This window comes from Clupea harengus, chromosome 11 (assembly GCF_900700415.2).
Source record: "Clupea harengus chromosome 11, Ch_v2.0.2, whole genome shotgun sequence".
Taxonomy (NCBI): domain Eukaryota; kingdom Metazoa; phylum Chordata; class Actinopteri; order Clupeiformes; family Clupeidae; genus Clupea; species Clupea harengus.
In genome coordinates this window covers 7,752,619-7,775,234 of record NC_045162.1, presented here as the reverse complement: position 1 = coordinate 7,775,234, position 22,616 = coordinate 7,752,619, and the positions used below count along the sequence as shown (strand labels likewise).

The 22,616-nt window shown below is 46.6% G+C and overlaps 1 protein-coding gene across 5 annotated transcripts in view; it reads right to left on the bottom strand.

Annotated features, from left to right (window-relative positions):
- Positions 1-342: 342 nt before the first annotated feature.
- gramd1a (GRAM domain containing 1A) overlaps positions 343-22,616 on the bottom strand; it is a 35,643-nt gene continuing 13,369 nt past the window's right edge. For 4 of the 5 annotated variants that reach the window (XM_012817951.3, XM_031575669.2, XM_031575671.2 and 1 more), the window contains 19 exons: positions 20,819-21,056; positions 19,867-19,887; positions 19,432-19,516; positions 19,013-19,116; positions 18,694-18,789; positions 18,417-18,497; positions 18,021-18,139; positions 17,287-17,581; positions 16,055-16,208; positions 12,799-12,945; positions 9,639-9,760; positions 8,705-8,847; positions 8,064-8,167; positions 6,420-6,674; positions 5,093-5,186; positions 4,076-4,087; positions 3,084-3,191; positions 2,679-2,799; positions 343-648 (listed from right to left, as the gene is read on the bottom strand). In XM_012817951.3, coding sequence (XP_012673405.1) covers positions 547-648; positions 2,679-2,799; positions 3,084-3,191; positions 4,076-4,087; positions 5,093-5,186; positions 6,420-6,674; positions 8,064-8,167; positions 8,705-8,847; positions 9,639-9,760; positions 12,799-12,945; positions 16,055-16,208; positions 17,287-17,581; positions 18,021-18,139; positions 18,417-18,497; positions 18,694-18,789; positions 19,013-19,116; positions 19,432-19,516; positions 19,867-19,887; positions 20,819-21,056 — 2,401 coding nt within the window. In that variant the 3' untranslated portion in view covers positions 343-546. The remainder of the gene's footprint in view (positions 649-2,678; positions 2,800-3,083; positions 3,192-4,075; positions 4,088-5,092; positions 5,187-6,419; positions 6,675-8,063; positions 8,168-8,704; positions 8,848-9,638; positions 9,761-12,798; positions 12,946-16,054; positions 16,209-17,286; positions 17,582-18,020; positions 18,140-18,416; positions 18,498-18,693; positions 18,790-19,012; positions 19,117-19,431; positions 19,517-19,866; positions 19,888-20,818; positions 21,057-22,616) is intronic. The other variant, XM_031575670.2, reaches the window with a different exon arrangement.

The following is a 22,616-nucleotide window of genomic DNA, read 5'->3' as shown; positions in this document are numbered from 1 at the left end:
AAGCTTTGTGGCCGGAAAAAAACAAGAAAGGAATCCTTGTTTTCCTCCCGCCCCCCCCCCCCCCCCACCCCAAAGTCATCAAGCCCAGCTAGTTTTGTTGTTGTTGTTGTTGTTGGATATGGTGGAAATCACCAGGTGGAGTTATTGCTGTAGTCTACCAGACTGTGTGTCTGGCGATGACTGAAATGCTGAAATGCTTTGATGGACGACTCTTTTGAGAATAGTTTGACAACTGTACACAAAAGTGTATGCAGTTGCCCGTTTCTATGGAGATCAAGTCTCTTGAGTGATTTTCCCCATTGTGTCCAGCTCTGATTATGAAACAATTCCCATGATGCATGATGGGGGTCCCCCGTCCCCCCCCCCTTGCCCCTCACAAACACACACACACACACACGTACACACAAGTAGTCTCCATTCGCTGTCCCATCATACACTCCCAGTGCTGTTCCGGGGTCCAACAGCACACTGGGGAGCTGAGTGGTGGGGGGGTGTAGGCAGAGAAGGGGTGTGAGGTCTTCTGGAGTTGAGGTGGAGGTGAAGGGGTCACTCTTCTGGAAGTGTGTCTGTGGGGGGGTCTGCAGGGACGTCTTCTTGTGGCTCTTCCGGGACGATGCCTCTGTGTAGCCTTTCCAGCGACTGTTTCATCTGCAGATCACCAACCAGACAAACAAAAAGTTAGCTTTCTTGACACACTTGGTGTGTAAAGTCACTGCATGTTACTGTACACTTCTGTTACTGTTAGTGGCTGTCGTGCTGCTGGAAAAGACAGACACATGCCGGCAAACAGTTGTCAGCCAGCTGTTCGGCTCGTTGGCTGGCCAACCAATCAACACAAACAGCTGCGGAGCGTAACGGTATACACAGCACAAACTTTGCACACGTGCAGAAGAAACACCTGCAGACACGTGCAGAGTGCATGCACCGCATGAACCCCCTGCTGCTGCTGCATAGTAATACAGAGACGGCCTCAAGGACAGGGACCTCAGCTGTTTGACAACCTGAACTGTGAACATACTCCGTTATGTTATTGACTGTAAACATAAGATGGCCTGGTCCAATGTACACACAGTGAGGACATACATGTTATTGACTGTAAACATAGGATGGCCCGGTCCAACACACACACAGTAAGGACATACATGCGGCCACTATTGCCGTTTTTTTTCACACGAATGGCATCGAGCCTGGAGTTGCGTTTCCACACATCATAGTCTACTCGTTTGCGGCTGTGTCTTTATGTAAGGGATAAAGGTGTCCCGACATACAAAAATATTCAAAATAAGTAGGGGCAAAGAATTCCACGACACAAAGCACAACGTTAGTTTCCTCTGTTTATATCCCAACTGCCGTATGTGTATTTGCATACGTATAACATTAGCCCACAAAGGAAACATTTGGGTTAGTCCAAAGAGAAACCAACCTGTTTAGTGTCCCCACTAGTACTTCTTTTTTTTTTTTGTCAAAGATAACAGAGGTTGCTTGGTTAAAATGTATTCGATTATTTCTAAGCCCGAATCCTTGCTAACTTTAAAGGTGCAGTGTGTAAGATTTAGTGGCTGTACGGTGCCCATCAGGTGCCGGTAGCTACTTCAAAAATTATGTCATCGCCCAAGACCGCCATTGAGTAGCCATTACGTTAAGTGATGAGGTTACTGTAGATAGATTTTTAGAAATTGTATTTAGTTATTAAGTCTGTAAAACTATAGGGCATAGCTTCAATGGACTGTAAACTGTCCAGTTAGACTATGTTACTTGTTGGCTGACATGAGCTCCAAAGCTTTTTTGTTTAACGTTACACTTTACTTTACGCTACACTGGCAATCATTTTCAGCCGCTGATCTTGATAACATCACTGGGTGGGATGGCCATATTCTAGCTGAAGCTATCAAACAACACATTGCATTTAGAATGGTTGGATAAAGTTCCCAACAGAAGAAAAGCAACTCTGGCGTAACTCTAAAAACATTTGTCCCTCATCAGCGATTTCCATCTGGGAAAGGCCACACCAATGTGTTTATCTCGTTTTCTGTCGTCGCCTGTCCTGATTTCATTTAGTTTAAGTTTTTCGCTTCACTGACCATGAGGATTCACGCCCCCTTGCCTTGTGCTAAATAATAAGCATGATCCTCTATTTGCCAGAATTTGGGTTCTCAAACTTCTCACAACACAAAATGGTTGGCCAGCACCAACAACCACTTATTCCACTTCTTTGTACTAAACTATATATGCTAATAGAGATCCCCTAAAACCTACACACTGCACCTTTACTAGTTTGGCAGCTTGCTAGTTCTTGATATTTAACCATGGAATTCATGAGAGAATATGCTCATTTTGTCAATTCAATGTCTGCCTAAACACACTCACTGTGGTACAAATGTCGATGGGCAGTTTACCATTTACTGCCGTTATTAGTTATATAGTTATTATCCAAACATTCCAGATGAATCTTTCTAACCGGATCGGCTTCATACGTGCCCTGATATACAAAGATACAGACACACTATGGCAAGCACTGAATGCGGACTGAGCCGATCACAAAAGAGATAGTATCTTCAATGTCATTTGGCTGTGCGTTTGGTGGTGGACTGGCGCGGTGCAGTTTGGTGACTTTCTACTACTAACAGAAATGCAAACGAGCTTGGCACAGTCCGTTGCGTACACGAGGCGGTGCATACCTGGTCGAGTAGCGTGACGGAGGACTGCAGGATCTGCTGCCACTTGCTGAGCTGCGCCTGGTGGAACTGCCTCTGCAGCTGCAACACCTGGGCCCACTCCCCCGCCGACTGTGGAAGAGGGCTGAGAGACACACACACACAGACACAGACACAGACACAGACACACACAGACACACAAACACACACACACACACACACACACAGAGAGAAAAGTCAGTCCCATGATTACAACTGGAAACAAGAAAGCAACCATATGGTGCACTTCATTCAGTTACTACATCAAACCACAAACGCAAATCAGAATGTAAGACTCCCACTATACTCAGTCAGAGGGAGTGAATGTGCTTCGTATCGCACGATGGACGCGAGCCAGACAGCGCTCTCCGCTACAGCGCAGGTCCTCACCTGTCTGTGAGGGAGTAGGAGTGCCAGGTCTCCAGGGTGTGGGCCGCCCGCTCCAGGGCCCACAGCTTATAGAACAGCAGCATGTTCAGGGCTACCAGCACCACCAGACTACAGGGGGAGAGAGAGGGAGAGAGAGAGAGAGAGAGAGAGAGAGAGAGAGAGAGAGAGAGAGAGAGAGAGAGAGAGATGACATTAATTACAATGCAAAGCACAAGCAAAAAAATGAGAAGTTGGCTGTGGTGACACAGGTGTGCTAGTCATTCAAATGGCCTTTTCAACAGCACTTCTTCCGAGTTGAAAACACCCCTTGTTCTGGGTCATGGGGCTAATGTGGCTCACATGAGGAGCAGTCAGAAGCCACCTCCTAATAACGTAACACATGAGGAGCAGTCAGAAGCCACCTCCTAATAACGTAACACATGAGGAGCAGTCAGAAGCCACCTCCTAATAACTGTGGACTGTGATGGGTGGAAAGGTGTGGTGCGGTGCGGTGCATTAGAGGCTGACAGGATGCAGGTATTTGAATAGATTTACATGGAGAAGGGCACCATCTGGCAAAGCATCAAGCCCACACAAATACAGCAGTTGGGTTGGGGTGGGATGGTAGGGTGGGGTTGACTGAACGAGGGGTTGAGAGATAAGAGTGAACAGAGTGCTTCTCAAGTTGGAGGCTCTGAATTTTAAAACTTGATCCCAGCTCTTGGCTGACCTTCAAACACAAACACACACACACACACACACACACACACACACACACACACACACACACACACACACACACACACACACACAGAGAGACAGAGACAGAGACACACAAACACACACGCATGCGCACACACACCTCACCCTCAAATACACGTGCACAGACACACACGCAAATACAGACAGGGTAAGAGGCACACACAGGGTATCAAGTGAGTGTGTTTGTCTACACACAAGCAGGTGTAATCAGTTCAGTGCTCACAGACACACTAACAGAAGAGTTACATTACCTGACACAGATCCTGTGTAGAAGAAGTAGCGAGGGAAGCAGGAGAAGAGAGAGAGAGAGAGAAAGAAAGAAAGAAAGAAAGAAAGAAAGAGAGAGAGAGAGAGAGAGAGAGAGAGAGAGGGAAAGAGAGAGAGAGAGAGAGCGATGGAGAGAGAAAGAGATGGACAGAGAAAGAGAGAGGTAGCAGGAAGCAGTTAGTAAGCAAGGAGATTTTAAATTGTTTCCCCACTCAGTCTAAACAACTAATAAACGTTAGCATCAACACTTTATAAATAATGTCCAGCACCTGGGCTTAATGCACACTTCACAGCACATCATACATCTTCACTCGACTTAAACCTTCAATCTGAACAACCACAACAAGGTTTCTACGCAGAAACCATCCCATAGATTAAGCCCAGAATGCAGACATTACAATAAACAGTGTTCCTACTAGCGTGCTAAGCAGTACCATCACCATAGTATACAGCAGGTGCAATACTATGTACAGGGACATGTTGACAGAGGAGTACAATGAATGCATCATGCAATGGGTCATGAAAAAGCGAGAGAGGGGCGGGGGGGGGGGGGGAAATGCCTCCACCCCATTTGGAACCAATCGCACCCCCGTCATGAAGGAAAATGGAGGGATTTCCTTTTTGCCTCAGTGAGATGGGATGGGTTTTATTTTCCGCTAGCTGCAGCTTGGCAGCAGGCACGGGGCACGCCAAGAGGCCATCTGATCTGGGTTTACTAGCGGAGGGGTGGTGACATTGGGCACAGCTGTTTTTATGCCTCATCCGGCACAGCCAGACATGCGCACAAAACACACACACACACACACACACACACACACACACACACACAGAATAAACAAATGACAAACATACAGAAGCACAACACCCTCATGGTCACACAGATAGACAACACACACAAACACACAGACGCGGACAAGTAAATCACAAATCCACGCGTTACACCATTCACCTACACGCAGTCCCATGCTGTTATTCCAGACGCACAAACATGAAGTACTTACATGAAGCTGACTATGAGCAGCACAGTAGAGATGCTGCCACTGCTGCTGCCGCCGACACCACGGCCCCTCTCACCCAGCTTAAAGAAGGCGCCGCCTGGAGACACAGATAGAGAGGAGTGGAGGAGAGAGGAGAGAGGAAGAGAGAGGAGAGATAGAGAGGAGTGGAAGAGAGAGGAGAGAGGAAGAGAGAGGAGAGATAGAGAGGAGTGGAAGAGAGGAGAGAGGAAGAGAGAGGAAGAGAGAGAGGAGTGGAAGAGAGGAAGAGAGAGAGGAGTGGAAGAGAGGAGAGAGGAAGAGAGAGAGGAGTGGAAGAGAGGAGAGAGGAAGAGAGAGAGGAGTGGAAGAGAGGAGAGAGGAAGAGAGAGGAGAGATAGAGAGGAAGAGAGAGGAGAGATAGAGAGGAGTGGAAGAGAGAGGAGAGAGGAGAGATAGAGAGGAGTGGAAGAGAGAGGAGAGAGAGAGGAGTGGAAGAGAGATGAGAGAGGAGAGATAGAGAGGAGTGGAGGAGAGAGGAGAGAGGAAGAGAGAGGAGAGAGGAGTGGAAGAGAGAGGAGAGATAGAGAGGAGTGGAAGAGAGAGGAGAGATGAGAGATAGAGAGGAGTGGAAGAGAGAGGAGAGAGGAGAGATAGAGAGGAGAGAGGAGTGGAAGAGAGAGGAGAGAGAAGAGATAGAGATGAGTGGAGGAGAGAGGAGAGAGAAGAGATAGAGAGGAGTGGAGGAGAGAGGAGAGAGGAGTGGAAGAGAGAGGAGAGAGGAGAGATAGAGAGGAGTGGAAGAGAGAGGAGAGATAGAGAGGAGTAGAGGAGAGAGGAGAGAGGAAGAGAGAGGAGAGATAGAGAGGAGTGGAAGAAAGAGGACAGATGGAGGAGTGGAAGAGAGAGGAGAGAGGAAGAGTGAAGAGATGGAGAAAGGAGAAGGAGAGGAGTGGGTAGGGTAGGGTGGAAGGAGAATGAAAAAAAAGTATGACGTATTTAGTGGCGGAAGCTAGGTTGTTTTGCAATGCCAAACATGACCACTAGATGTCAGGTAAATAAAAAAGGTATTGCATCTGTGTGTGTTTCTGAGAGGGAGAGAAGAAAAGAGAGAGAGAAAGAGAGGGACACAGAGAGTAGGAGAGAATGTGTGTGTGTGTGTGTGTGTGTGTGTGTGTGTGTGTGTGAGAGGGAGAGAAAGAGGAGGGAAAGACACAGAGTGTGTGTGTGTGTGTGTGTGTGTGTGTGTGTGTGTGTGTGTGTGTGTGTGTGTGTGTGTGCAGGTGGTTGAGGATGGGACAGAAACAGACTGCCGAGTTCCGGAAGCCTCCAGATTGTCCCTCATCTGACTCACTCATCTCCCGCCGGTCTCTCTCCTCCGCCATCCCTCGGTCGGCCCGGTCGCCGGCCCCTCCTCCCCCGCCGGCCACCGCGCCCGACGCCTCCCTCTCTCGCTCCCTCTCTCCGGCGCGCCGTGACAGGTTGCGCTTGCGTCGACGCAGCAGCGGTGGGGTCTTGGCAGAGTCCGCCACCGCCGCCGCCACCTCGCTCGCCGTTACCACAGTAACCTCAGTCTGCATCAGCGTCTCCAGCTTGCACACTTCCGTCTCTGAAGGACAACGGCAGCACGTAAGGGACATAAAGAGCACCAGAGACAGATCTACATTTGCGTTTATTCATTTAAAAGAGGCTTTTACTCAAAGTATCTGCCAGTTTCGGATTTCGGTTTAAGGTGCTCCCTGGTGTCAACCTTGGTGACTTCGATGTAGGTAGCGTCTTGCTATCAGCTAAACTACAATCACATAAAAACCTCTACATCCGCTCTAGATTAAAAATATGAACAAAAACACAATAAAGTGTGAAGTGTCTTTTTCTTAACTATGAGACTAAACTTCTGACCTGACCCTCCCCACCCCACCTCACCTCACTATAACATGTGGTATTCCCATTCAAATAGCAATCCCACACAGTACCTATTCAGCTCCATTCAACTTCACCTTCACTTCAAAGTGGCACACCCACATTGACATATACACACCTTGACATTTTAAACTCACATTCTGTTCAACTGCTTTCTGGCTTAGGCTGTTCTAGGTGCAGTACAGACCGAAAGGGGGAAATTCAGTTTTCGTTATGTTCGTTTCGTTTTCATATTGAGTTGTATGTTAAGGTACTTAAGGTACACCTACGAGGCTCAATTTTACGAGCACAAACTCCAAGAAGTACTACTGCTAAAGTATCCATTTTTTTGTAGCGCAAGCCCCTTTGTTTACAAGTGACTGCTTAATGATTCAATGATTTTTAGAATCGAACCTATGTTTAGATTCACGTTTATAACGTGCCGACAGCCTTTTACCAATTTAGTTAATGTCATCATGCTGGAACCTGTAATAAACTAAAGACACAGGGCGTAATGAAATAAGACACAAGGCGTGATGCTCGGACTTCCATTCCCATGGCAACCTCCGTCTATGACAAACAAATGGGCCTGACAAAGGCCTGTGTGTGTGCTTTGCTCCGTCCTGTGGATTATGAACTATGCCAGCGCAGAACAGCTGAAAGTGTAACCTCACATGACACCTTGGACACATAGAGAACTATGTGGGTCTGTGTGACAAAAAGCCTCATTCATGTTTAAGCCAATTTAGCACAGGAAAAAAAGGATCCAAATTCAAGACGTGTAAACGGTCAGGTTCAGAAAGAGGACATCCTTGAAGGCCAAGATATTGACATGATATCCATGTTTAAATCTTCTCTAGTGGACACAAGAATAGTTGTGGAGCACACGTTCTGCTAGCAAAAGGAGAATTTGGCTCAGTTCAGGAAGAGATGGTGTGTTACAGTTACGAGAAACGACTTTGGGAAGCTTGTTTTCAACTGGTGCAATGGACGGATTATTTCCGATGGTATTTCAAAAAGGTTTTATTTATTTTTTTGAATAAAGGGTTTTAGGAGTCAAAATCTGTCCCTCTGTCTCTCTCTCTCTCTGTGTGCCCACCCATGTGCCTGTAGTACTCCTCGATGCCACTCCACGTGTTCTTCTCGATGAGGGCCTTCACCAGGCTCCACGGCTGCTTCTTGTAGCAGATGTTTGAGGACACCCTGCACAGGCACACACAATCACAGCACAGTCCTCCCATCAGCTCTCACACAAACCACAACAGCCTTAAAGGTGCACAAACAAACCTCTCTTTACATACAATGTTTATCACCAAAACAAACTACTTGTTTCTTTGAGGGTTACTGAACACAATCAGACATTGTGTGCTTCCACATCAAAGGTCTGATCTGATCTGTGGGACATTTGATTGTGTGTGTGTGTGTGTGTGTGTGCGCGCTTATTCATTCATTACTTTGTACATCTGTACTTCACCCTATTGGTCAAGTTCCACTGGGCATTGTGCTGCTAATACTATGCTGAATACTATCAGTATACTGTCTTAGCAGGACACATTGATGATTAAATTACTCACTGTAACTACCACCTTTGACAGAAGCATTAAATCAAGACAAGGTGGTGTAACAACAATCTCAGACTTTTTTCCGGGGACGTGGATGGCATAACTGCTAAGTGTAGGGCCAGCCCAGCACCCCCCTCCATGGCCAGCCCCCCCTCCATGGTCTCCCCCTCGGCCTTACCGTAGGCGGCTCTTGTGCTTGCTGACGGAGGTGAGGCAGTAGCGGTGCACAGTGTAGAAGTAGTCCTGGTAGGGGATGCCAGAGGTGATGACCTCCGAGTCCACCACATAGCACTCGCCCCGCGCACTGCTCTTGTGGAGGGTCTGGGGGGGGGGGAGGAGACCACACAGTCAACCAGGTTAACACAGACACTGAACACACACGCTGTACATGCTGAAGACACACACATACACACACACTCACACACACATCAGAATGACAAGAGACATACCCACACACACTTATTCACACCTACACAGAACAACCAGAATCTTGTTAGTTCAAGTAAACTGAACATCTACATCCACTCCTCAACTACAAAAAAACACCTGAGTCGCCACATACACACACACAGGCTTCACAAACCTAAAACAAACAGCTAGCAAGTTTAAACCTGCAAACACACGCAAACACATACACACACGCAAACACACACACACACAGGCTTCACAACCCTGAGTACCCTCATTCACACACACACAGGCTTTACAAACCTAAAACAAACTTTGACTAACGTCAACAAACAGCTAGCAAGTTTAAACCCGCAAACACACACACACACCCAAACCATCCCACCTACATCAATCTACAGTCCATGCAAACACAACTTACATCGCCACATTCATATAAAACCGAGAATACAAGCTAGTTCAACACAGATACAGCAACGCTACAGCGCACAGCTGCCACTTCAACCACCTCTCACCCACAGAGGGACCTCAAATACTAGACCACTTCAACACATATAGAATACACAGAGAGAGAGGGGGGGGGGCATGGCATGAGATTCAGAGGAGCAATGACAGGGTGGGTGACAGGGAGAGATAGAGAAACAGAGCGGGAAAGAGAAAGAAAAGTAAGGAGAGAATTAGTGAGGGAGGAAACAAGTACTGACCTGCGTCTCCACCACAGGAGCAGTTTTGGGGCCCAGCGGGTTGTTGATGGCGATGGTGTAACTCAGCACACGCGTGGAGCTCCCAGCGCTGCCTTCCGGCTGCCAGTCACGCACGCTCAGATCTGACCAGAGGACAGGAGACACACACACACACATAGAGAGACACACACACACACACACACACACACACACACACACACACACACACACACACACACACACACACACACACACACACACACACACACACACACACACACATCAGGACAGAAATAATGGTGTGTGTGAATGTGTCTGTGCGTGAACAGAAGGACATGTCTGACTGCTGGTTCTGCCCATTCATAGTCTGAGAAAAAGCCCTGACAAAGCCCTGACGCTCTGCCTGGTTTGGGGTACTGATCATGTCCACTCGTTCATACAGCCTGGCCTCACTGACCTCTGACCTGATCATTTTATTGATCTCACTCCAAATGGATTATGGGAAATACAAAATACCTGTTGTAATGGTACCCATATCTAAGGCATTAGACCGATAAACGGTTTTGAAGCTGTTAGGAATGAAGAGAGATGACAAGACAACACCGACCGCCTGCCAGCGTGGTCAAACGCCACCGGGGCCCTATGTACTGTAGTTCACTAGCCCTGCAATAGCACATTTCCTTTACTCCACTCCACTCCACTACACTCCAATGGAAAGGGTGAGAGGAGTCGCAGATTTCACCATTACTGTGGTCTGTGCTTCAGTGAGAGTTCCTGCAACCTTATAAGGAAACTAACGTTCTCCTAACAAGGTCATTTTGTAAAAAAAAAAAAATTGAGACGGACTGAAAACAGGCGGAACTAAACCCACGCGTGAAAAAACAGTATGTCATTTAGTAACATGCAGTTTCTCACTTTACACCCTATTGGGGAAATCAAACTGTAAACTGCCCTCTGATCTTGCCTGGTTCCTCTTTGGCTTGCTTGGCATCTGCATGGCCTGCTGTCAAGTACAATGGGCCTTTAAACGCTGGTCTGAACACTGGAGCAACTGTCAGCACTAATGTGTTAGGAACAGGGCTGGGAGTAGGGCTGGGCGGTATGACGGTATATACCGTGCAACGGTAGAAATGTGTCTACCAGGAGAGATTTGGCCATACCGTTTCAACCGCGGTATACTCTTATTTTGAAATCCAATCGATTTATTTTTAGATAATGACCTCCGAACTATACTTCATCCCTCTTATTATACAGTAACTTGCCAAAACAATAGACATTCCTCCAAAAATACCTCTTTAACGATTTGGTAGCCGTTTTGTGATTTCTGCTGAGAAATAAAATAGAACTCTAAAGTTTCAGGTGTTGCGTAGCAACCCATTACTTCCCGTTACGTTAAATGACCGGACTACTTGCGGAATGATATGAAAGATGGTCAGCGGTCATTACATTTTCGCAGCAGTGAAAATAAAGAAATTACAGACCTGCGAACGTTGGGGTGGCCCATTCAAATAAACGGAACTTTTTTGAACATTCTGAAGAGCCGTATAATACGATACCCAGTACAATTTTAAAGCACATAACCTGCAAGGACTGCCATGCCTACTTGTTGAGTAATCCTCGACTGTTGGGCAAGATTCAATATACTGAAAAATATGGACTGAAAAGTGTCTAGTGTAGGCATTTATTTTTCAGTATTTCAAAGTGAATGAGCTGTGAGAGCACAAGAACAGTGAGCGTCTAGCAGCGTTTATCATATACATGTATGTATGTCAACTAAACGGCGATTACGGCCAAACCAACGAGATTCTAAGTAATATGGAGACAAAACTTTTTTTGGTACTCCACGTAGATCATAAACCCTTGAATATAAAAACGACTCAGTGAAATCGGTTGAGAAATATAAACGCTATCTATAGTGCTTTTTATCCAGAAAAACTGCAGCTCCATCATTTACTTGCGTCTGTTTACAGACCAGTCATCACCTCGTCGTCACGTTAGCACGTCGCAGCAACGGGATGAGGCCCTCAATGGAGCATCTATGTATATGTCTGTGTAATGGCCAACTTCTTAATTTTTTTATTTTAATATGTGGCCATATAAAGAAAATATCTCATCATTATTGCGTTAACATATGGACACACATTGAAAAGAAAGTTTTAACACTTGAGTTATCTTCTGAAAGTAAATTAAAGAACCACTGAAACATAAGCACTGGACTAATTGCCACAGAAAGATTTTTTCTTTTTCTTTTTTTTTTTTACATACACTTTGCTTTTATTTTAATATTTAAAGATTCAATGGATACTGGCCACTATTGCTTAGGCCAATAGCCTATTGAGGCAGTATTGTTTCTGCACCTTAGTGTTCTTAAGGGTCAATAAATAAATGTCTGTGGACACATTTCGCCACCGCTGAAATGTCCTCTTTTTCAAAAACCTAAATCTGGTCACCCTACGTATAATAAACCGTGATATATACCGTAACCGTGATATAAAATTACAAATACCGTGATAGAAGATTTTGGTCATATCGCCCACCCCTAGCTGGGAGGATTACTTTAAAAATGTATTCTGATACAATTACTGATTACCTGTTAAAAAATGTATTCAGTAACCTAATCCAAGTATCACAAAATTAAAGTAGTGTAACTTGATTACTTTCCGTTACTTTTGGATTTCCTCAATGCCAAATGTGAAAATGAAGACAACAGAAAAGAGACATCAATAGCCTTATCCACTGTATATTGGTGGTTTTCTCCATTTTTATGTCTGTGATGGATATAAATGCTGAAAAACATTGGGCCAACCTTGAAGACAAAGACATGTACTGCTAGAGTCATTAACTGTGCAACTCGATGGTCACTCACATGCATTTCATGAAGTGGTTGTGCCATCCACAAACCCCTCCCTCCTGTGAGAGTGTGTGTGTGTGTGTGTGTGTGTGTGTGTGTGTGTGTGTGTGTGTGTGTGTGTGTATTCATTCATTCCTTTGTACAAGGATCTGGTGTTGTATGGCAAACTCTTGACAATATTTGGATACTGTGTTGGTCTTTTAACCAGTATATGTCAATCTAAATAAAAAACCTCAAATGTGTGCATGTGCCTGCACTATGGTGGATGAACTGAATGTATGTGTGTGTGTGTGTGTGCGTGAGCGTGTGCGAGTGCATATGTGGCCTCACCTGTGAAGTGGCGCTGGGAGAAGAGGTGCTGAATGAAGTGTGTGTCTGCTGAGAAGAGCAGGTCGTGCAGCTTGTCCACACTCATGCGCACCACGGTGTTGATGTGCCGACGGCCGCCCAGGTCTGTACAGAATGCCTCCACTTCACCTGGCAAAGACCATAGACAGTTTCACTTCACATGTCTCTACAAGCATCCTGTTAACTATTGCACAGACTAATGTTCTTCAATTTTAAGATTAAGGTTATTTGAAGATTCATTTTATTTTCCCACAAACAACAATGAGACTTAGGCAAGTTTGGTTTGGGCCTCCGCCCCATAAAGCGTCCATACATACACACATACAATGGACAGGGGGACAAAAGAAGTAAAAAAAAAATAATTACATATTACATATTATAAAAGGACAGCACAGAAAGCATGTTAATACATAATTATAATAATCTTATGGTTCTACACCCTTTCAACACCAAGAACCCTCTGTTGGCACGTGTCATTCTCTGTGACTCTACACACAATGTTTCAATACAAGAGAGAATTAAATGTGTGAACTGTGGTCGCCGGGGAAACGGCTTCAACCCTCATGCTGATGAAAAAAGACCAACTTCAGCCTTGCACGGAGGTGATGAATCAGACTGGTTGCTGAATCATAGTAACTGACTTTCAGGATAGAACCGATTACCATGGTGTTTTCTCACTAAATGCAAATGCCTAACTGGACAGAAGCGTTGAGAGTCACATTAAATGTTCCTTGTGGTAATTGAAGTCACCATGTCCTTATTGGCCATACACATATACACTCTCTATACAGCTTTTTAGACACCACAATCTCACATTCCTGCATGCCTTAGCACAGTTTTAAATAAAGATATATTGTAAAATGATATGCATCATTCAGTCTGGCCATACCTCTATTGACTTCCTATTCACTTCAGGTAGGCCTACAAAGACAGCTGATCTGTTCCTAGGGACTCTGTAAACCCAACACATCACACACACACACACACACACACACACACACACACACACACACACACACACACACCACCCAATGTGCCTCTGTACCAACACAAACTCTACCAGCTTGGCTAACAACGACCACAGTATCCATCTAAAGCACCTCTACAGCCTCTCCTGTCCTGCCCCCATTACAAACAGCCTGCTGGCCTCCCAAGCATCTGTAGTGAGAGGCTCCTGCTTCCTGACACCAGTACAAAGAGCCCAGTCACCCTGAAAGCACCTCTGCGTTTCCATTTAGTCATTCCCCTGACACTGTTTTCCCAACAACATTCAGCACACTGCAGGACACACACATTTACAAGTCAGGCTTTTACACACAAACACATACACACACAAAATAACACAAACACACACAAACACACACCCAAACTAACACAAACAAACACACACACACACACACACAAACTAACACAAACACACACACACACAAACACACATGCACGCACGCAAGCACGCACGCACGCACGCACACATACGCACGGACACACACACAAAACACAAACACGCACGCACAGACACACAGAGGCACAGAAACACACGCGCACGCACCTCTACATTTAGCTCATTCTCCTCCGGCACTACTAGCACTACAGACAGCCTATTCATTTCTATAGCACCTCACAAAAACAACACATTAACCTCTAACCCCATCCTATTAAACAGACACCTCCATAGTCAGACTATTCGCCTCAGGTACAAAAAAGGCTGCTGAAGTCTCAAACCTACTGGAGCTAGAGGCAAACGCAAACACTTTTTTAAAGCCTATTGGAACAGTGGTGCTAGGAAGGTGGTGAACGCCATTGAGATTTCTGAAAATCTGCATAAATATGACCTAAAATGTAATCGGATCTTCATTTCACAGAGAGAGGTTAATGGAATCTTTATTTACAAAACGTGGGGTACTAATGTCTTTGTTTATTGACCATTAAATATTGAACTGGCTTCTCTTTACGAATTTTGATGACTTGACCACAAAACCACATTTTAGCTCATATTTATGCAGATATCAGACATTAATAAGGGGTTCACAATCACCACTGTAGTTTAGCATAACCAAAGCTTCCTGGCTGTGTGAAATGAAAGCTGCCACTCTCAAGCCCCCACTGAATTCCTAATTAAATGGCCCTTTGGAGGAAAAGACTCTGCACGAGTGTCTGTCATTCATCTCAGTCTGTCCGCTGAGGGGGGGTAGAGAGACAGTTGACCCCCACGGCTGCTCTGTATGACAGCTGTGTTCGTGGCATATAGGACACATTATATGTGACGCCACAGGGAGAGACTCACCACTGCGCCTCACACACACACACACACACACACACACACACACAGAGTTCAGCAGCTCAGCTCAGGGGAACACCGAAAGAAACAAACACCTCAGATAGGTCAGGGAAAGGACAGGACAGGGGTTGGACGGAGACAACCGTTCACCTTGACAACAGACTGGACTGGAAATGTAACACTGTGTCTGTCTACAGCTTAGGTCCTTCACTGTGTGCAGCAAGATGTTGCATCTTTTACCAGTCTGTTGTTGCAAGTGTAACTCTGTTGGGGCAGCAGCATCAGAGCCAGTGACACTAAGAAACTGAACGAGCTGATAAAGAAGGCTGGCTCTGTGCTGGGGACTGAGTTTTTGAGAGAGAGATTTTGCACAAACTGCTTGACATAATGAACAACACTTCACATCCCATCCATGACCTACTGGTCAGACAGCAGTGTTTTCAGTTGGAGACTCCCCTCTGTGCCGGGAGAGAACTAGTGGCACTAGTAAATGCACATTCTACATTTCATTTTCATAGTTAGAACTATATCTCAAATCGAATTTTTTTATTTTACTTATACATATATGGACACAAACTACTACACTACTAGATGAAATATAAATAATGCTAATACTGTGTTGTTTTTACCAACCTCAGTGTCTGTTTGTGTAAGTTAAGTGTATTTTGTGTCATGTGTGTTCTATCAGTTCAACTAAACGAAGAATAAAAGCCAGGAGTTCAGGTATAAAACAAAGGCAGTTAAACTCAAGCCTCTGGGTCACATTCAGGGAATTTGTTTCATTAGCAAATTTTATGATTATTCAAATTGTATGTTTATTCAAATTTCATGCAATTTGTCATTCTGCCACACAATACCTAAGAAGGGCATTTGCATCTGGATGTTCCACTGACACTAAGACCCCACATCAGTGTGAGCCTAGAGCAGACTGAACTGCTCGATCTAACAGTATCCACTTACTCTCTTCCTGTGTGTCGGAGGAGTTGCTGGGGTCTGTGGGCAGCTCTTCGTCATTGGTCATTTCCAGCGAGGACAGGTTGCCCAGGCTGTGTGTAGCTTGAGGGAGAGCGAGACTGACCGACTCGGACAGCGTGTCCCCACCATCCTCCAGATTCTACAGGAAGAGACAGGGATGAACGTGATTGAGAAACAGGAAGGACAGGGAAGGACAGGGAAGGACAAAGGGAGAGGGAGAAAAAAAAAAAGAGAGAGAGAGAGAGAGCGAGAGAGAGACAAAAAGGGAGACAGAGGGAGAGAAAGACAGACAGACACGGTGAGTCATGTTGCAGTTGCACTGCAGTCACATCACTATTAGCACAAGCGTGTGGGCATCAGATACAGCGCGAAGCTAATGAGCATCACTATTAGCACAAGCGTGTGGGCATCAGATACAGTGCGAAGCTAATGAGCATCACTATTAGCACAAGCGTGTGGGCATCAGATACAGCGCGAAGCTAATGAGCATCACTATTAGCACAAGCGTGTGGGCATCAGATACAGTGCGAAGCTAATGAGCATCACTATTAGCACAAGCGTGTGGGCATCAGATACAGCGCGAAGCTAATGAGCATCACTATTAGCACAAGCGTGTGGGCATCAGATACAGCGCGAAGCTAATGCGCATCACTATTAGCACAAGTGTGTGGGCATCAGATACAGCGCGAAAGCTAATGAGCATCACTATTAGCACAAGCGTGTGAGCTAATGCTAATGAGCATTTCTATTGAGTGAGTAGCACCACTATGGCCGATCTGATCCCTTGTTCTGCCACTCCGTTACTGTCAGGTTCCACTAATCGCTTTGTCACAGCATGACACATGGCATGACCCCAACAATGGCTAAGAAGCCAGAACACTATGAGTATATTCGCCCTAATGTACAGGTGTGTATAAGTGTGGGCTTGTTTGTGATGATGTGAAAGTGTGCCTGTGGAGACAGACATAGCCCTGGTGAAGGTGAAGCTACCAGTACAAGGCAGTGAGGTCCAGGAGGGTGTGTGTGTGTGTGTGTGTGTATGAAAGAGCATGTGTTTAAGAGTGTATGTGAATAAGTATGCTTATATTGAAAATGGTTGGGGTGGTTCGTAAAGGATATTGGACTGGACTGGTACCTTTGTGTCTGTGTGTGTGTCTGTGTCTCTGTGTGTGTGTGTGTGTGTGTGTGTGTGTGTGTGTGTGTGTGTGTAAACTCACAGCAGATGCGGACGCAGTCCTTGTGAGGGTGGAGGGGGTGAAGGAGGGCAGCGAGCTCTGGGAGCTGGGTGGACTGGGCTCCAGCTCCCCACTGAAGCTGCCACTGGCACCTAGCCGGCCCGCAGCAGGCACATCCATGGGCAGCCCTGAGGTCGAGGGCGACAAGGACCCCACCACTGCAGGAGGACTGCTGCTTGGGGGGAGAGAGGAGGCTGGAGGGGGAGAGCAGGCGATTGGGGAGGTGGCGACTGCACACAAGTCCAGCAGGTCTGCCGATATAGGCTCTTCAATCGGACTGAAGAGGGGGCGAGAGACAGAAACAAAAGGGGAAAAAAAGAGAGCGGGAGAGAGATGCAGAAAGAGAAATGAGAGAGGTGTAGAGTGTGAGGGAAAAGCAGACAAACAAGGAAGACAGACAAACAGACAGAGAGAGGGAGGGGGGGGGAAGTAGAAACAAATAGGAAGTTCAAAAGGCAGTTATAAATAAAGGAAATGCGTGACAACAGGAGAAGGAATGTAAAAAAGTGGGCAGATAAACCGGCTTCGAAACAAGAACTTCGTTTAAATTCAAATGAACCTGCCCATCACACCACCACACAATTCAAAGGCACGTCCTTCCCTACATAGTGACAGCAAATAAAACAGCAGTGGTTTATAAGCCGCCATCACGTGACTAGTCCTACACCAGAAAGCACCTGATCCCTCAGGCCAGGTAAGCAGGGGGTCAAACTCACAGCAGGCCGTTGATGTGCTCAGCGGTGGGGGAGACGTAGTCATCATCCTCGCTCGTCAGGCCCAGCTCTGTGCCGTAGCACTGGTGCACTATGTGCCACAGCTCCTTAGGAGACAGTGTCTGAGGGGAGAGGAGGAGAGAGGGGGAGAGAGGGGGAGAGAGGAGGGTGGAGAGAGGGGGAGAGAGGGAGAGAGGAGTACCGAGGGTGGAGAGAGGAGGAGAAGGGTGGAGGTAAGATTAAGGAATAGAGGGAATATTACCATACTAGTAACACATTAGAGAAACGTCGGGAAGTAGAGGTAACCCTGTGGTATAAAATCTTCATGTCGAATGTGAGAGTAGGAAAGTGGCATCTGTGGCGTATAACAGTATAGAGGGAGACAGTGAAGAGCGGCACCTTGTCCATAAGTGCGTTCTGCCATAGCCTGAAGATCATCATGTAGCTGCGATCCCTCGCCCCGAAAGATGTGAAGAAGTGCTGAGAGGGGACAGACAAGACAGTATTGGATTCACACCCTTCATCCGACCTCTTTCTCTGACCCTCGCTGTACACACCATCATCCGACCTCTTACTCTGTCTCTCACTGTACACACCATCAGTGTTGGCTCTGACACTGTCTGTGCACGTGAAAGGGTATCTATGTGCAGTTATGTGTTCAGGTGGTCAGGCTCACCTTCTCGTGTTCAGTGCTGATCTGAATGGCGTTAGGGATGAGCTTGGCCGTTTTCTCCTTCGTGAGGCTGGTCACATCTTTCAGCAGGATGGTGATCTGGTTGGATGAAGAGGGAAAAGGAAAATCATTAGCCTACTTTGTCAACTGTGTCTGTCTACATGTACCAATGCGTGTCTGAGTGCGTGTGTGCGTTTGTGAGTGTGAGTGTGTGTGCGTTTGTGTGTGTGTGTGTGTGTGTGTGTGTGTCTGTGTGTGAGTGCGAGTGTGTGTGTGCGTTTGCAAGTGTGAGTGTGTGTGCATCTCTATTTGTAGGACTCACAGTGGTCTCCCATCTGAATATGTTACTATAGAAACAGAGCCAGTTCTCTGACAAGTAAAGTCGACCCTGCAGCAGAATGTCCTTTTGCAATGCGCAGGAGTAATCTGGGGACAAGAAACAGCAAGAGAGAAGGAGAGAGAAAGGAGAGAGGGAGGAGAGAGAGAAGGAGAGAGAGAAGGAGAAAGAGACCAAAGGAGGACATGTTCAGCTTGAGAACAATATGAGGACATTGTGTGACTCAGTGAACAGGTTGAAACTGAACAGCCCTGCAGCTAGTTTTACATAACATCCAGGTGAAAAGCCTCACCTGTGTGCAGGCCTGCATGATTTAGCCCCATTCCATCATCTATTGTTTCTTCATAGAGTCAGGCTACTTGCTTTGCTAATTTCTTTCCATACTTGCCAGGAGAGTCACTCACCGACAATGAGGCGCTCTGTGTCAGGCAGCTTTTTGAAGATTTTCCGGAAATCTTCGTTCCTTTGCTTATACGTGGGGCTCAGTACCTGGAAAAAACACCAAGCAAGTTGAACATAAATGTGTGTGTGTGAGTGTGTGTGTGTGTGTGTGTGTGTGTGTGTGTGTGTCAGTATGTTTGTGTTTGTGTTTGTGTTTGTGCAGGTGTGTGTGTGTGTGTGTGTGTGTGTGTGTGTGTGCGTTTCACTAGTGTGTGTGCAAAGTCTGCAATTCAATAAGTCAGTCAGGCTGTGGTGGTGGTGGTTCAGCACCAGCTCAGCGCTGATCACAGCGTGCTTCCCACTGAGGCTGGAGGAAACCTGCACCATCAGCACACCCTCGAACACTCAGCCATGAACCCCTGAACCCCTGAAGCCCTGCCAAACGCACACATACTCACATTGTACCAGCTCTGCATTTTCTGCAACAGAGAACAAACAGAACACATATTCAGAAGAGCACCAGTGCAAGGGTTTCCTTCTTCTCCAAAAAGCTTTTCTTCACAGAAGCTAGATCCTATACTTTTCGAAATACAAACGCATTCCAGACGAGAATGAGATGCGATTCCCTGTGCTAATAACATGGCTGTTGATGGGTGAGCCTCTTGTGTTTCCTGTCTCACGTGATGAAGACCTTGAGCCCTGTTGCCGGAGTCCTTGAGACATCACCGGTGTTTGACAACAACCTTCACGACACACAAACACACCCCCACCACCATGGCACTTATCTCTGTATCCATCTCTCTGCTCAAACCCCACCCCCACCCATACGCACACACACACACACACACACACACACACACACACAGGCAAACACACACACACAGGCAAACACACACACACAGGCATACGCACACACACAGGCATACGCACACACACACACACACACACACACACGCGCGCGCGAACACACACACATACGCGCACACACACACACATACACAGGCACATAAGCGCACCCCCACACACAAGCCTGCCTGTCTACACTTTCGCATTAGTCAGGCTGATAATATGTCTAGCTTATAAGTTATTAGTGCACTACCATTCCACCAAGCAAGCACACAACAGCCTGGCTGTGCATGCAGGGGTTTGCTCTGAGGCCGACCCCATCCCCAAGGTCATCATGTCCCTCTACTGTTAGCCAAAGAAGCCTGGCCTTCAGGAAGGGGTTTGGACTGCTTTAGAAAAGGTCATTCTCTTCAGTGGTTTCATCCCCTGACCCTTTGAGCTCACAGTGCACTATGGCCGTCTCCCGACTTGGGTGCTAACATAAGTATACATACACATTACACAAGTAGATGTTTAACTGTGTGGCTACACACAAGACTACGCACTGTGGACTCGTCCTCTTACCTTGGCATTGCGGCTGAAATGTCGGGTGGAGAGCGGGTGGGAGGAGGAGGTGGAGGATGCTGACGGGGTGGAGGGCTGTGGGCTGTCCGAGCCGCCGCCGCCACCGCCACCGCCGCCGCCGCCGCCGCCACCCCCCCTCTCTGTGGAGCCCTCACCCTCGCTGGCCCGCCCCCCCAGCACGCGCCTGCGCAGAGATGGGGAGCTGCCGGGGGTGCTGCGCGGAGAGTTACTGGCCGTACTGCAGAGAACGAGGGCGGGGGGAGAAAAGTACAGATTAGTGCCAATGACCAGAGGAAATAGGCCTAGAACATTAAGGCCTAAGTTTTACAGCATGTGTGGCTGCAGCTGTTGAAAGGGACTTATCGTTGCTTGCACACCATGGGATTTCAAAATGTTTAGATAGTTAGCCTATAGCTAAGGTATTTCACAGACGCTACTATCGAAAGTGACTTAAACATTAGATTAATAGAAAAACAGTAAAAACAACGAGAAAATCAAGTAATAAATAATTATTTAATTCATAGAACAAACCAATAAACAAATTAGATAACTGCAAATGCAAGGTTTTAAACGCTTTTTGAATGTACCGCGGCTGTCGCTAGAACGGATATCACTAGATAGTTTCCTTCCATCAGCGAGGCACCACGGACAAAAAGAGTCTTAACCGCCATCTCTTGCTGAGGAGAGAAGGCGCAGACAGCATGCTCATTGGAGGAGCAAAGTGGTCAAGAGGGAGACTAGCGCCAAATCATAGCATTTAAATAGGCTGGTGTCGAGACAGTAGATGCCCTATAGGCAAGAGTGGGAGAATTCCATTTAAATGTATGTAGGTCTAGCAGCTACAGGGAGCCAGTGGAGGAGTGAAGGGTGACTAGCAGTGGAGTCACATGTGTCCTCTTTGACTGATCAAAGAACAAACATTCTGAAGCATCTGCAACTGTCACTACACACGCAGGCAGGCCCATTAAAATTGCATTGCAATAGTACAGCTAGAAATAGCCAGGGCCTGCACGAGAAGTTGCGTAGCATATTGTGTGAGATAAGAGTCTGATCTTCTGAATAATATAGAGTGTGAACCGACAAGACCTCGAGACAAAATCCAACATGCTCAGAGAAATTAAGTTGGTCATCAATCATCACCCTACATTTCGTGCCATTTTAGTTGGGGTCAAGTTGGATGTTAATGTTTTGTGGGATAACCGGATTGGCTTGGAATACCAGGCGTTCAGTTTGCGAAAGATTGAGCCGGAAGTGACAGTCCCTCATCAAAACTGACATATCACTGAGGCATGCAGAAATTCAAGCCCAAAATGTGAGACTGTTGTTGAGAGCGCCAAGCTCTGTCAATTTCTCTCAAGAAAAAGCAAGAGAAAGTAACGGGCTATGTTTGTATCAGTGTCAGGCTCTGATAATGTGCTACATTAAAACTTAACACGGACGAACGACAAATATAGGTCAGTAAGGTTGAACCACCGCATGTCTTTCAGAGGCTGGTTCTCTGTATCAGCACAATCCTGGCAAACAGTCCTTGAAGTGAAACTTGCCACCTGACAAGGACAAAAGTGTGAAAACCAGCAGGATTTAGGCACGTCTCTCAGCACAGGGCATGGCTCACCGAAGATGGTTCTGTTTATATCACAACAAACGTTGCCATGGCTGCATACCTTTCCACCAAAGTAAAAGAGGGGATGCCTGCTTGGGCTTGGGGCATCAGGGAACAAAACATTGCTCTGGTTCTACAGTAGAGTGAGTCAGGTTAGCCATATAGCCTGGAGGACCAATGTGGAGCATATCTGGC